Source organism: Odocoileus virginianus, chromosome 4, assembly GCF_023699985.2.
Source record: "Odocoileus virginianus isolate 20LAN1187 ecotype Illinois chromosome 4, Ovbor_1.2, whole genome shotgun sequence".
In the NCBI taxonomy this organism is placed as follows: Eukaryota; Metazoa; Chordata; class Mammalia; order Artiodactyla; family Cervidae; genus Odocoileus; species Odocoileus virginianus.
Genome location: NC_069677.1, coordinates 8,582,785 through 8,598,980, shown reverse-complemented (window position 1 = coordinate 8,598,980; position 16,196 = coordinate 8,582,785). Strand labels below are relative to the sequence as shown.

General features: G+C 37.7%; 1 protein-coding gene across 2 annotated transcripts in view; it reads left to right on the top strand.

The window, feature by feature from the left end:
• Nucleotides 1–15,490, top strand: part of POLQ (DNA polymerase theta) — a 110,159-nt gene extending 94,669 nt beyond the window's left edge. For both annotated transcript variants that reach the window (XM_020894162.2, XM_070466029.1), the window contains 4 exons: nucleotides 1,621–1,745; nucleotides 11,431–11,584; nucleotides 13,903–14,018; nucleotides 14,480–15,490. In XM_020894162.2, coding sequence (XP_020749821.2) covers nucleotides 1,621–1,745; nucleotides 11,431–11,584; nucleotides 13,903–14,018; nucleotides 14,480–14,593 — 509 coding nt within the window. In that variant the 3' untranslated portion in view covers nucleotides 14,594–15,490. The remainder of the gene's footprint in view (nucleotides 1–1,620; nucleotides 1,746–11,430; nucleotides 11,585–13,902; nucleotides 14,019–14,479) is intronic.
• Nucleotides 15,491–16,196: the final 706 nt, after the last annotated feature.

The following is a 16,196-nucleotide window of genomic DNA, read 5'->3' as shown; positions in this document are numbered from 1 at the left end:
AAAGAAGGCAGAACATAAGTGAGAAATTCAAGAACATGAAAAAGATAAGATGTATTAAAGTAGGTCCATGAGTGTTTGAGGCTGATAATGGTGAGCTGGCTGTGAAGTTGTATGTTTTGTATCTTGTAGTGGTTTTTACCAAGGTATATACATTTATTAAAGTGCTTATTGTATATACCTCAGCATTGATTGTTTTTTAAAGTACTTTCAGTCTGAGTATTTGAAGGCCTCCTGCAGGAGTCAGGTAAAAGAATTCGTAGAGGTGCAGTCTTTTAAATCTCATCCTTTTCTTTGCTCTTTCAGCTGTATCACAGTCATTCTTCTAGAGAAGAAGATGAGAGCCTGATTGCTTTCTGAAATTTCTGTGCTAGTGGTCAGATATCATGAACAGCTTCACTTGCTGGGTTTTCTCACCTTCCTATCAGCCACAGTCTGTGCCACCTACACAACAGAAATCTTTCAAAGTGGGGTTTTAATTGGGAGGCATTAGTGTTTATTACTTAGGATGAGCAGAGCTGAGAGAAAGCAGAAATAACATATGAGAATTAAGATAGATTGGCATTCTCTATACCTGAATGTGTTTTAAAGAGCATAGAAATAGAATATTTCAGAAGAGAAGACCTTTTCTAGCTCAGAGATGGGAGTGAGCAAAGAGGAGATTGGCCACCTGGAGCAAAGAATTTGAAGACCTAAAAATGGACTTATATAGCAAAGGATGAATTCTGGCATAGGGAATAGTCTTTTAATTTTAAGGAGTTGTATATGTTTCTAATGAAATGTTATCTCATGCATTAGTTTCAGTTAGGTCCTATTTGAATCGTAGCATAGATGCTAACAAGGAGCTGTTGGAACTTATTAAGTCTGTAAAGTGAAGTGTAAGTTGCTCAGTTGTGTTCAGCTCTTTGCAACCCTGCTCTTTGTAGCCCGCCAGGCTTCTTTGTCCATGGAATTGTCCAGGAATACTGGAGTGGGTAGCCATTCCCTTCTTCAAGGGCTCTTCCCATCCCAGGAATTGAACTTGGGTTTCCACATTGCTGGCAGATTCTTTACTGTCTGAGCCACCAGGGAAACCCAGGCCTGGAAATTGTTAAGATCAAAGAGTGAAAGAGGATTAATGTGATCAAAGAACAGAACCCTGTGAAAAGTAGCATGGAATAGTCTTAAGGTCCTATAACAAAACCACCTAGGTTTTAGTACGTGCACTGTCATTCTAGAGTTTAGTTTTTTATTTCTTGGTGGTGGTGGTGGTTAAAAGACAAAGAGATTTATGTCAATTCTAAAGTCCTTTCAGTTTCTAAGTTTAATGGCTGTATGAGACAATGACTGTTAATTAAACCTATTGTGGTAATCATTTCACAGTATATGTATACATGCCGTCTAAGCAAGCAAGCACTTTTTCAAATACATGTAAAGCAAGCTGTCATGCTGCACAATGATGTATGTCAGTTAATTCTCAGTAGAACTGAGAGAAAAAGTGAATGAAGGTTTACGTGCAAAATTTTGATGCTGTGATGTTAGTGTTAATCATCGGCAGGTTTTGGTATGTTTCACTGTATTGAAACTAGTGAGTGAGATAAAGGATGGATGTTGATTGTAATTATTTCTTTATTTTCTTTGTAGGGATTAGTCATTTCATGAGAGAGACCGTGAAGAACTGTAAAAGGGATGGATTTGTTCAGACCATTTTGGGAAGGCGTAGATATTTACCAGGAATCAAAGACAACAACCCTTATCATAAAGCTCATGTATGTTGAAATTTCTGTGGATTTTTAACTTAATATTTTAATGACATACTTTTGAGCAAAGACTGAACCCTGCTAATGTCTCTTTTAGAGATGACTAGCATATGAATTGGATCTTCTGTTTCATTAAGGACTTCTGAAGTGATGGTATATGCCAGTATTTGCTGACCACTGTCTTTAGGAGACTAATGTAAATATGGGTTCACTTAATTATACTCCAGTTTAAGGTGTTCTGTTTTAGTAAGGCAGTTATTTATTAGCTTTGGTAATAAGTTATATTTACACTTAATTCTTACATTTGCTAATTGGTTTTTTTTCCATTTATTTTTATTAGTTGGAGGCTAATTACTTTACAATATTGTAGTGGTTTTTGTCATACATTGACATGAATCAGCCATGGATTTACATGTATTCCCCATCCCGATCCCCCCTCCCACCTCCCTCTCCGCCCGATCCCTCTGGGTCTTCCCAGTGCACCAGGCCCGAGCACTTGTCTCATGCATCCAACCTGGGCTGGTGATCTGTTTCACCCTAGATAATATACATGTTTCGATGCTGTTCTCTCGAAACATCCCACCCTCGCCTTCTCTCACAGAGTCCAAAATTCTGTTCTATACATCTGTGTCTCTTTTTCTGTTTTGCATATAGGGTTATTGTTACCATCTTTCTAAATTCCATATATATGTGTTAGTATACTGTATTGGTCTTTATCTTTCTGGCTTACTTCACTCTGTATAATGGGCTCCAGTTTCATCCATCTCATGAGAACTGATTCAAATGAATTCTTTTTAATGGCTGAGTAATATTCCATGGTGTATATGTACCACATCTTCCTTATCCATTCGTCTGCTGATGGGCATCTAGGTTGCTTCCATGTCCTGGCTATTATAAACAGTGCTGCGATGAACATTGGGGTACATGTGTCTCTTTCAGATCTGGTTTCCTCGGTGTGTATGCCCAGCAGTGGGATTGCTGGGTCATATGGCAGTTCTATTTCCAGCTTTTTAAGAAATCTCCACACTGTTCTCCATAGCGGCTGTACTAGTTTGCATTCCCACCAACAGTGTAAGAGGGTTCCCTTTTCTCCACACCCTCTCCAGCATTTATTGCTTGTAGACTTTTGGATAGCAGCCATCCTGACTGGCATGTAATGGTACCTCATTGTGGTTTTGATTTGCATTTCTCTGATAATGAGTGATGTTGAGCGCCTTTTCATGTGTTTGTAAGCTATCTGTATGTCTTCTTTGGAGAAATGTCTGTTTAGTTCTTTGGCCCATTTTTTTTTTGGGTCATTTATTTTTCTGGAATTGAACTGCAGGAGTTGCTTGTATATTTTTGAGATTAATCCTTTGTTGCTTCGTTTGCTATTATTTTCTCCCAATCTAGGGCTGTCTTTTCACCTTGCTTATCGTTTCCTTTGTTGTGCAAAAGCTTGTAAGTTTCATTAGGTCCCATTTGTTTATTTTTGCTTTTATTTCCAATATTCTTGGAGGTGGGTCGTAGAGGATCCTGCTGTGATTTATGTCGGAGAGTGTTTTGCCTATGTTCTTCTCTAGGAGTTTTATAGTTTCTGTTCTTACATTTAGATCTTTAATCCATTTTGAGTTTATTTTTGTGTATGGTGTTAGAAAGTGTTCTAGTTTCATTCTTTTACAAGTGGTTGACCAGTTTTCCCAGCACCACTTGGTAAAGAGGTTGTCTTTTTTCCATTGTATATTCTTGCCTCCTTTGTCGAAGATAAGGTGTCCATAGGTTCGTGGATTTATCTCTGGGCTTTCTATTCTGTTCCATTGATCTGTATTTCTGTCTTTGTGCCAGTACCATACTGTCTTGATGACTGTGGCTTTATAGTATAGTCTGAAGTCAGGCAGGTCGATTCCTCCAGTTCCATTCTTCTTTCTCAAGATTGCTTTGACTATTCGAGGTTTTTTGTATTTCCATACAAATTGTGAAGTTATTTGTTCTAGTTCTGTGAAAAATACCGCTGGTAGCTTGATAGGGATTGCATTGCATCTATAGATTGCTTTGGGTAATATAGTCATTTTGACAATATTGATTCTTCCAATCCATGAACATGGTATGTTTCTCCATCTGTTTGTGTCCTCTTTGATTTCTTTCATCAGTGTTTTATAGTTGTCTATGTATAGGTCTTTTGTTTCTTTAGGTAGATACACTCCTAAGTATTTTATTCTTTTTGTTGCAATAGTGAATGGTATAGTTTCCTTAATTTCTCTTTCTGTTTTCTCTTTGGTAGTGTATAGGAATGCAAGGGATTTCTGTGTGTTAATTTTATATCCTGCAACTTTACTATATTCGTGATTAGCTCTAGTAATTTTCTGGTAGAGTCTTTAGGGTTTTCTATATAGAGGATCATGTCATCTTGTTCTTTGTTTCAGATACCATATACTAATTTGTCATATCACACCAGATTGCCAGTGTCTTCAGAGATTAGCCAGTCCTTGAATTGTGGTATTTTTTTGTTCAATCCTTTTGTTTATTTATTTTAAAAACACTGGCTCATCAGAGGTTATTGGGATACCCAAAATATTTTAAAATGCTATTTTTAATATCATTTAAAACATTTATTGATGATACATACTCTAATTATGACCAAAATCTCTTTGTGAAATCATTGGGATCCATAAAAGTATTCCATGTATTTTAGCATTTAAGTTTCTGTTAGAGTCCAGACCTTCCTATTTTAACTGGTTGTATTTTGCCCTTACCCCATACTTTCATGTGTCATTGACCACTACACATTGTATGTAATGAAAATATCCAACCCCCAAATTACTAAACTTCTGTCTTGAGCTACAACCTCTCAGAGCACTAATGCTCTTAGGAACTATGGAGGAATAGTTGGGTTTTTGTTACTTCTTCACTGTCTCGCTTCCCATATATCCACATACTAGACCTTGGATATTTACCAGACTTTTACCGTATTTACAACTATCTGCACTGTAGTTGATCCACTAGGGAAAGTAAGTCTTAAAATGTATTGAAAGAGATAAAGCAAACACGTACACATATAGTCAATGATTTAGGCTTCTGGAGGAGGTAGGACTTGAACAGATACCTGAAGACTAAAGGTTAGATTGCTGGGCATGAAAAAAAAAAGATAATCACAAATGAATAAAAGTTTGGGTGAGGGTTGGCTAAAAGCCAATATGATGAAAGTGGAGAATTTGAATTGTCACTTAGGCATAGGTAATTTTCTACTGGTCACATAAAATCAGCTATTGGAACATTTTCAAAGGCAGGCTATTACTTGAAATCATTGGTCTTTTTGATTTTGGCCATTCTGGTATCTGAATCTTGGTACCTCATTGTGCTTTTTTTTTTCTTTTTTCATTTATTTTTATTAGTTGGAGGCTAATTACCTCACAACATTGCAGTGGGTTTTGTCATACATTGACATGAATCAGGCATGGAGTTACATGTGTTCCCCATCCCGATCCCCCCTCCCACCTCCCTCTCCACCCGATTCCTCTGGGTCTTCCCAGTGCACCAGGCCCGAGCACTTGTCTCATGCATCCCACCTGGGCTGGTGATCTGTTTCACCCTAGATAATATACATGCTGTTCTTTCGAAACATCCCACCCTCGCCTTCTCCCACAGAGTCCAAAAGTCTGTTCTGTACATCTGTGTCTCTTTTAATTTGCTTTTTCCCTGATGAGTAGTGATGTTGAACTTCATTTTTTATATGTTTATTGACCACTTGGATATCTTTTTGTGAAGCATCTGTGTAAGTCTTTTTGTTTTTGAGTTGGCTGTCCTTTAATTGATTTATGAGAGTCCTTACATTTATATTACAGATATGAGTCCTTTGCTTACATAGATTTATCAGTCTTTTGTATTATTGTAGTGCTTTCTATGATCTATTTAAGAAAGGTTTCTCTACCCCAGTGTCAATTCTGTAGAAGTTTTTGGTTCTGACTTTTAAATTTATATCTACAATCAACTAGGAATTGATTGTTATACATTTAGCGAAATTGAGGGTCAAGATTTCTCCCTGCCTGTATGGATATACAATTGAACAAGCTGTTGAAAAGACTGTTTCCTCACCCACCTCACCCCCACTCTGCAGAGTCATCTTTGCCAAAAATTAAACCTACAAATATTGATGTGTTGGTTTCTGGACACATTGTTTTGGTATTTTCTATTTACTCATCTTTTAAGCAGTGCCATTTTGTCTTCCCGGGTGGCACAGTGGTAAAGAATCTGCCTGCCAGTGCAGAAGATGCAAGAGAAATGGGTTTAGTCCCTGGGTTGGTAAGATCTCCTGGAGTAGGAAGTGGCAACCCACTCCACTCTTCTTGCATGGAGAATCCCATGGACAGAGGAGCCTGACAGGTTTCAGTCCATGGGGCCACAGAGAGTCAGACATGACTGAGCAATTAAGCCTCCATGCTGCCTTAGTTATACAGCTACTTTATAAGATGTTTTGATATATGGTAAAGTAGGTTTTCCCAACTTGCTTTTTTCCCCCTGCCTTCCCCCCTGAGAATATTTGCCTATTCTTGGATTCTCTGCATTTTCATATAAATTGTAGAAGCAGCTTGTGAATTTCCATACAAACACAAAACCCTGTTGGGATTTTTTAATTACAGTTGCTTTGAGTTCATAGATGAAGATGGGATTAAGGGACATATTTATAAATTTGAGTTTTCCAGTTGATAAACATGTTATATGTGGCCATTTATTTAGGTCTTTTAAAATTCTCTCAGCGTGATGTATAGTTTTGGGGAAGAGATCTTACAAGGTTTTTATTAAGTTTATAGCTAGATATTTGCAAAATTTAATACTCTTGTGAATGGTATCTTTTAAAATTCTTTTCCTTCCCTTTTTACATTTTTTAACCCTTTGCTGCTAGTACAGAAAGATAATTGTCTTTATTGTTTTTTTGTCGAGAAACCTTGTGAATATTACTTGTTAATTCCAAAATGTTATCTGTAGATACTTTCAGGTATTCTGTCTGCACAGTCATTATCTGCCCCTCACCAAAATAAGACCTTTCCAAGTCTTATTCTTTTTTTAACTTTTTCTTGACTTACTAGCTTGTGCAGTGTTGAATAGAATTCATGATAGGGAACACCTTTGCCACTTTTCAGATCTCAGAGGGAAATTTTAAACGTTTTACCAGTAAGTAGAACTTCCCTTTAGGTTTTTAATAGTGCTGTGTCAGAAAAAGTTAGCTCTCTTATATATGTACTTGTAGGCCATAGAGTCTCCATCACAACTACTCACCTCTACTTTACTAGTGCAGATGCAGTCATAGACACAGTGTTGCAGGAAAACTTCATTTACAGAAACAAGTGATAGGCCACACTTGACCTATAACTGGCCCACCCTGGTCTGTTTCTTCTTTAAATGTAATCTGCCTTTTTTTCTCTAGGTTGCTTTCAATACAGTATTTTTCTTCTCTTGTGGTTTCCAGCAGGTATTCTGTGATGTACTTAAGTTTGTGGGTTTTTTTTCTTGTCACCTCACATGCCTTTGTGTGTGGATATGTGTTAATTGATCCTTTCTGGTGTGCATTAGGACTTCTTGAATCTGTACCTTGAGATCTTTTGTTGATTTTGGAAAATTCTTAGACATTTCTTCTTCAGTCATTGTTTCATTGAAATCTCTTCTCTCTTTCTGGAACTTTTAATACAAAATTTTATTTTATTTTTTATTTATTTATTTATTTTTAAGATAATGGGCACAATGACAAAAATTGTTACATTTATTTATTTTCTTATTTTAATTAAAAATTTATTTTATATTGGTGAATAGTTGATTAACAATATTGTGTTTGTTTCAGGTGTATAGCAAAGTGATTCAGTTATCCATATACATTTATCTATTCTTTTCAAAATTCTTTTCCTATTTAGATTTTTATTGAATATTGAGCAGAGTTCCCTGTGCTATAATATAGGTCCTTATATAATGGCTACATCTTCTGATGACCTACTATGTGCCAGTTGCTTTGCAAGCATTATTCAGTTCAATTTTCATAACCCTACAGACGAGGCACAATCATTTTTAGTTAATCAGAATCAGAGAATGAAAGCTGTCACCCAGTTTGCCTCAATGTTGCTTTTAGTAAATTGTGGAATGAGGAATTGCATTTGCACCTTTTTTTTTCTGAGTCCATAGCTCAGTCTCTTTTCACCGCGCCTCCCTCTCTTTGACTCTCCTTCAGCTGATATGTAAATATTAGTTCCATGAGGGCAGAGTCCATCTGCCCTTGTCTCTACTCTGTCTCAAATGCCCCAAACAGTGCCTCGCAAGCTGTAGGGTAGTAGTCTAATTTTACTTAATGAGTAATTGAAGGAAAGAAAGAAAGGAGGGCGGAGAGGAAAGAGAAAGAATGAACACAGGAAATTTACACACCCACACACACACAGAACACAAGAAATCCACGTGCTGGTGTGGGAAATGGACAGGCCAGTTGGTCAGTAGGACAGTCTTGGGCGTGCACTTGGTGTGGTGGACGCACGAAGATGGTGGGGTCATCTTGGTGTAGGCTGAAGCAGGAGAGTGCTCCTAAATGGGCAAGATGGAAAGTCCATTTCTATCAAGGAAGCTGGCGTTTATTCAGGGTTTTTGCACAACAGGAGAGGGAGGGGATTAAGAGGCAGGAAATTGGGGCTGACCAGAGTCTGGAGAAGGAAATGGCAACCCACTCCAATGTTGTTGCCTGGAGAATCCCAGGGACGGGGGAGCCTGGTGGACTGCCGTCTATGGGGTCGCACAGAGTCGGACACGACTGAAGTGACTCAGCAGCGGTAGTGGCAGAGTCTGGGGTCTGGGCTCATATGCATCTACATGGGAGCTGCATGCCTTTTTTTTTTTTTCTCTTCCATTTATTTTTATTTGTTGGAGGCTAATTACTTTACAACATTGCAGTGGTTTTTGTCATACATTGAAATGAATTAGCCATGGACTTACATGTATTCCCCATCCCGGTCCCCCCTCCCACCTCCCTCTCCACCCCATCCCTCTGGGTCTTCCCAGTGCACCAGGCCTGAGCACTTGTCTCATGCATCCAACCTGGGCTGGTGATCTGTTTCACCCTAGATATACATGTTTCGATGCTGTTCTCTTGAAACATCCCGCCCTCGCCTTCTCCCACAGAGTCCACAAGTCTGTTCTATACATCTGAGTCTCTTTTTCTTTTTTTGTATATAAGGTTATCGTTACCATCTTTCTAAATTCCATATATATGTGTTAGTATACTGTATTGGTCTTTATCTTTCTGGCTTACTTCACTCTGTATAATGGGCTCCAGTTTCACCCATCTCATTAGAACTGATTCAAATGAATTCTTTTTAATTGCTGAGTAATATTCCATGGTGTATATAATACAAAATTTTAAAACTTGTCTTTAATTCCTCCTTTTCATATCCTCTGGTTGGTATTTTCCATGTTTATATTTCATCATGATTAATTATGGATATTTTCTTCTAACTTATCTTTAAGTTGCCTAATTTGTAACTGTTGAGCTTTTAAGTTTGGAATGATCTAGAACTTTTCCAGCACCCCAGAAGGCCTTTTTATGCTCTTTCCAAGTCAGTACTATCTTTCCACTGCACACATACACCAGACTACAGAGAAAGCACTGTTTAAGTGCTTTAAGTTAGTTAATATTTTTGGTGATAGAGTTATTTTGCTCTTATGGGTGTTTGATTCTGTGCTGAAATATTCAGTTTTGTCTTTTATTTTCTTAATAGCATGATCATTTTATAGTCTAATAAGTCTGATAATAGCATGTAGTTAATACATCTCTTACTTGTGTCCCTGTAGTCTGTTCCTATTGACTTTTGTTTTTCTTAGTTTTCTATAAAAACAATTGTATTGTCTCTTTACCAGGCTTCCTCCTACTTGTTGGGCTGTGAACCCAAATGTTTGTTATCACTCCTCAAAACCATCAAGTTCTGCTCAGCTTTTTATCCTCTCAGCTGCCTCTTCTGGAATCTGTTGATTTCCCTGGAAAAAGGGTGACCTCCATAGCTAGAGTCACCTCCTTGGTTTCATTTCTCTCCTAGTTTTTTAGGTTCTGTAATTCTCCACTTCCTTTTTCCTGTCTGATTCTTTCAAAGAGGCATTTTCTTGCCAGCTTTTCTGGTTATCATCGGTGGGAGGGTTGGTCCTAATGACATAATCTCCCATTACCAGGAAGCTATGTATTTGTCCATATGTGAAAATGCCCTAGTGATGAGAAGGGACTGAGGCTGAGGGACACAAAGCTGAGGCTGCCAGGTTTTCTTATTTTGGAATAGTCTCAGGGAAATACAATGTCACGAGAATGAGGTGTGTATATTGGTTTTATTTGGTTATGTCACAGTTACAAACCAGCCCTGAATTTCAGTGACTTAGAATAAGAAGCTTTATTTTTAATTCATGTTACAGTTTGACTCTGGGTTGACTGTGGCTGTGTTCTGCATTTTCTTCATTTTAAAATTCAAAATGAAGATAAGTCCCTATCTGGAATAAACCCTTTTTTCTGGTGGTGTTAAATAGCTTCCAAAACTCCTTACATGTGCTTTATGTAAGTTTTGCTAACATTTTATTGGCCAAAACAAGTTAAGTCCATGAGAGTGAAAAACACTTTGAATCACATGGCAATGGGTGGAGGCTCAGGACTTCACAGAGAAAGGTAGCAAGTTATAACAATAGTAACAATCCACTACACAAAGGCATATGGTTTTAAGAAAGGGAGCAATCAGTAGAACTTTGAAATTCAGTCACTCTTAAAACAGTGACAGCAGAGTGAGTTTAGGATGGATTCATCAGCATTTGACAAAACAAGTTATTAATATATTTTTTTAAGTGTATCTCTTTAACCAGTGTTTAATGTACTCAGAGTTGGATGTAGCCCAGGTGATAGGGAACTAGAGAACACCTCTCAAGTTACCTAGATCCCTCCAGTGAGTAGACCCCATCTTCTGAGCCCTTTGGGGACAATAGGAGTGATAATCATAAATCAGTTACACCTTGAATATTGACCTTGATTCCAGTTCCTATAGCCCCAGGATGATCACTTTTAGCAGCTGTGGTTGCCTGCCAAGAAGCTCATGGCAGCAGTAGTTTCAGGGAAGTTCTAACTTAACACCTTGGGATTTAGGATCTGCATTTTCACCAGCAGCTAATGACTGGCCCCAGCAGCCCATAAAAAGCTCTGATTCATACCAGAGGGCTGCAGGCTTGCTGTGGCCAAACTCTGTGTGGGACTGAGAGGCCACTGATGTGGGGGATGTACTTGAAACATTCCAACTCACATCACAAAGAATGGTATTCCATTATATCTATTTAGGATTAAGAGGAATTGTATTTTGAGGAATAGATTCTTTAAAGTGAAGTTAAGAACATTGATAAAATATTTTTTAAAATAATTTTGAACTTATATTTTAAGTGTAATGTAGTTTTTGCTTCCTAACTGAGTGTTGAAGCCTAAACTGAAGCAATCTGACCTCCTTCTGTTTAGTCTGTCCTCATGTGAATGACAGCCCAGAATCTACGGCCCTGGATCATTCTAGTTATTAATCTTGGAATGAAGCTTATAGTTGATGTCCTGGGTTACATCTGTTCCAGATTTCCATTCTTGTTGCACATATGAGCACTAATCTGTGGACACTAAAAGTAGTTATGAAAGTATGTTGGTGTATCTGATGGAGTACCTGTTAATTGTTGTTTTTCATAGGCTGAGCGTCAGGCTATCAACACAAGAGTCCAAGGTTCGGCGGCTGATATTGTCAAAATAGCTACAGTTAATATTCAGAAGCAGTTAGAGACCTTCCACTCAACCTTTAAATCCCATGGTCATCGAGAGGGTTTGCTCCAAAGTGACAGAACAGGTTTGTTCATAAATGTGGCCCCTGTTATAACATGGTGAGACTAATTACATCAGAAAAGAAAAGGGATTACTTATATTAATTTCTCAACAATTCTCAAACATTTTGGTCCCTTGATGTCTTTATACTCTTAGAATTATTAAGAATATCAAAAAGTTTTTGTTTATGTTCATTATATCTACTATTATATACCATATTAGAAAATAAAACTGATAATTTAAAAATATTTATTAACATTTACAGATAACAATAAACCTACCATGTGTTAACATCAGTAACATAGTTTTTATGAAAATAATGACATTTTTTTCAGAACAAAAAAATTCATAATGAGTGGCTTTATTTTACTTTTCTGAAAATCTCTTTAGTGTCTGGCTTAAGAGAAGACAGATTCTGTTATATATTTTTGCATTCAATTTGTAGCAGTATTTCCTGTTCTGAAACCTCTGGAATGGAAAACCCTCTGTAGAGTCTAGGATGATAAATGTCCCAGTTCGTGGGAGACCAGTGGTTTCCCATGATGTGGGACTTCCAGTGCTGAAACCAGGATAATTGGTCACCTTACCTTACTGTACACTTAGGAGAGAAGGAGATCATAAAAGGAAAATACTCCTTGGAGTTCCCTGGAAACACTTTTTTAATTTAAGGTGTGGTCTGTGGACCAAAGATGATCCCTGAAACCCTTTCAAAGCATCTGCAAAGTCAGATTATTCTCTTAATAACACTCAGAGGTTATTTTCCTTTTTTAGACTCCTTCTCTCCTAAGTGTACAGTAAGGGTGACTAATTATCCTGGCTTTAGCACTGTAAATCCCTACATAGAAACCTTAAAAAAATATATGTGTATGTATGTATGCATATGTGTGTATATTTATATATATAAGTATGTGTGTATATAAAACAAAGTAGTGAAACTGTCCAGAAATAAACTATAAATTTATGGTCAGTTGATACTCAAAAAAAGGAACGTGTTTCCTGTTCGTGACCTTCCTTGAACACATGTACACATTCACACTTTTGTATTTGTAGAAAGAGGATATATGGTCAGAACTTATTTGGGGGAATAACATTGTACAGTGTGCTTAGGAGGAAAGTTACCAACCTGTGTTTGAATTTTAAATCTGTTAAGGCATGGAAGATAGGATACGTGACTGTAAAATAGTTACATGACTTTTCACAGCAGAACGATGCAGTGTCCAAATGAAGGTATAGGTAGTATCAAGCTTTAGAATGAGTGGAAGACAATGTGGATATGTCATTAAGGATGACTTCATTGTGTAATGCTGAATTAAAGGCAGTAGTAGGTCAGGGAGATCAAAGGAAGCTGAGCCCGAGGAAGCTGACCACACAGGGAACAGAAGGATCATGGCATTCTGGGTCAGAAGCCGAAGTAACCAAGGGAAATCAAAAAGGACAAAGGTAGAGTGATCAGAAAGCAGAAAAACTAACCCATCCAGACAGCCAATGATGCAAGAAAAGTGGAGTCCAATGGGGCAGATCAGATTTAAGCAAAACTGGCAAACATATGCACAGCCTTTGCAGCCCTGGTATGGAAGCAGCTTGCCATGCATCATCTGCCTTTGCTGTCTTACCCTGTGAGAGCCACCTCTGAGAAAATTTGGGCTGCAGGTAGTGGGAGTTAAAGAGCTCTCTGAGGGAAGTACCAGATATTGAAGGAGATGGTTTCTGTGCTCTCCTGATGGATAAGGAAATTTGAGTGGCAGAAAGGAAGGACTGCTCTGAGAAGTGGGCAAATGATGAAAGGATGTTATTCCAAAAGTATTAATGTTTAAGCTTATTTTGGTGATCAAGGGGCATAATCTAAACCACTTGGCCCACTGATTAGGAAATAGTGACTAAATCTAGATTTTTAACCATTTTTGGATTGATGAGTTCTTTCGAGAACCTGCTGAAAATGTATAGATCGTCTCTACAGGAATTTGTATGTTCTCTGAAGTCCACAACTGGACCCTGGCTTTAGAATTCCTAGTCTAGAGTGTGTGGTCCACTTGGGGACCAGTTTTACCACGATGACACTCTGGCCAGAAAAAGACGTCATCAGGGAGTGTCAGTCAACTCCGTTTATTGACGTCTTTGTTAGAGTTCTCATTTCTGGGAGGAAGTCTGTGGAGATTTGAATTTACCTGATAGGCTGGCTAGGTGGCAACCAGCAAGTATTTGTTTTCTTGATAGTTCCAAATTTTATGTGTTTTACTCTCCTAATTATAATTTCTCAAGATTTCTTAAATCGCTCTTTTAAAAAAAACTTTCCCAAAGCCCAGTGACCTACTGATCAGTTTTGCTGCTTTTCTCATGGATTAGGATTGTTGCCAAAGAAAAAACTGCAAGGGATGTTCTGCCCCATCAGAGGAGGCTTCTTTATCCTTCAGCTCCATGATGAACTCTTATATGAAGTGGCAGAAGAAGATGTTGTTCAGGTATTTTTGCAGTGTTTTTGTGCATTCTATAGAAAGCTAAGATGCTAGGTCAGGCTAAGATACATGAAATTTCTGGAACCATTCTCTAGCCCCAGGATGGCTATACCTTAAGGGCAGAGAAAGAGCTCAGAGTGCTCAGCTTTAAACCCATTTTAAAAGAAATTCCTGATGCAGGAATATTTTTGTCTGTGAAAAGTTAGATGAGAATTTGGAGTCTTTCCCTGAGGATTTCAAAGCTCTGAGCATTCTAGTAAACCTGGCAGAGCTCCAGTTCCTCAGTGCAGACTAGTGTGGGATGCTGGCTCTTTTCTGGCTTAGAGTGAGGAGCTCCTGTCTGGCTTATCACCTCAGTGGGTGGGCTGGCAAAGATTCTTTGCACAGTTTGTTAACCTCTTTTTTTTTCCATCTTTTTTTAGTTTTGTTTTCTTTGTTAACCTCTATTTATTTTTTTTTTTTTGTAGGTAGCTCAGATTGTCAAGAATGAAATGGAAAGTGCCATAAAACTGTCTGTGAAACTGAAAGTGAAAGTGAAGATAGGTGCCAGCTGGGGGGAGCTGAAGGACTTTGACGTGTGATTGTAGGGAAGCCTGGTATAGGTAAAATCACAAGGAAAGAACAAAGATTGCCCTTTCACCTACTTTATGAAAACAGAAACCCCCTCAAGTCTTGATGAATTTAGGATTGTAATTTTATAGTGAGAGTTTCAAAATGTATATCAGAGTTTAATCCTCTATAATGTAAAAAACTATTTTTGAGGCAGAATATCGAGTTTAATGTTTATATTCACTCTCAAAAAGAGTATCTGTGAAATTGCCTTTTATAGTTTACTGTGGCTCTAAACAGTTTCAGAACATATGCTTGAAATATGTACTTAGCACTTTGGTCTAATCTGCCTGGTTGAGCATGAAGAAACATTTCTGCCTCAGGGGCATTTTCATCCCAGCCAGGATTCAGACACTTGTGATACAGCAGGAGCTAGAGGCAGATAAGGATTTGGTTTAACATAAACCACCAGGGTTAGGTGTTGTGTGTGATTTTCATCCAGTATGAGTATAAGACTACTGACGAAGTATTTTAAAACAGCATTCACAAGTAAATTAAGAATTCTATGAAGTGGTAAGACTTGATATGGATGTAGTCTAGGTATGGATTTTCATGAACTGCCATTTCTTCTTCCTTTTCCTCTTCCAATTCATACAATGAATGTATTTCTAATACTTAGGTATTATAAAACAAGCTACAAGCTACACCTCTCCAAGAAGTGTTCTGATCTGTAAGATCATATGTTTATATTGCATTATAAGATAACACTGCCAGAGAAAGAAAACACTTTCTCTAATCAGTCCCTTAGTGCCTCTTTCTCTGTGGCATGGTGAGAATACTCATGATAAAAGATTGTACTTTATAATCCCAGTCAGAGCTGAATAACCAACTTTTTTTTTTTGCTGTCAATAAAATTATTTCAGACTTTATACCAGCAGTTCCGTTTTTATTTTTATTTTTTTCATTTATTTTTATTAGTTGGAGGCTAATTACTTTACAATATTGTAGTGATTTTTGCCAATGGAACTTGAGGAATCAACCTGCCTGACTTCAGGCTCTACTACAAAGCCACAGTCATCAAGACAGTATGGTACTGGCACAAAGCAGTTCAGTTTTTAAAATTGTGTTTGGTCTAAGTTTCAGAAGCTTCTGTATCCTCTTATTTTATAATTTGCTTAACAATGTCTGTGTAATAGGAAGTGTTTACTATGTTCTCAATCAGTTATCAAAGGGCTCTTTTATGTTTATTAATCACAATTTTAAAACACAGTTGCTATATAAACAAAATGTAATACACTATTAGTAGGTGGATATTAGTGCCCAGGATCCTCAGACATTTTGATGGTTGGGGGAAGTGGGCAGAAGATGACAGAAGTAAGAGGAAAGTTACATCATTATTTCTTGAGTTTTTTCCATATTTACCTGTACCATGTTTTTTAGAAAAGCTGTAGTGCTGTTGGTAGTCTGGTGGCGTTGGAAATCCAGCACAAGAGAAACCTCAGTCTATTTACATGAGTGTTCTTTGAATATGAATGGAGGTGTATGGGTCATGTCCACCTCATTTTCTTCAGTCATGGCTCTGCATTTGTGGTTACATGCATTTTCTTCATCCTTTTTGACCTATCAGCGGGACTT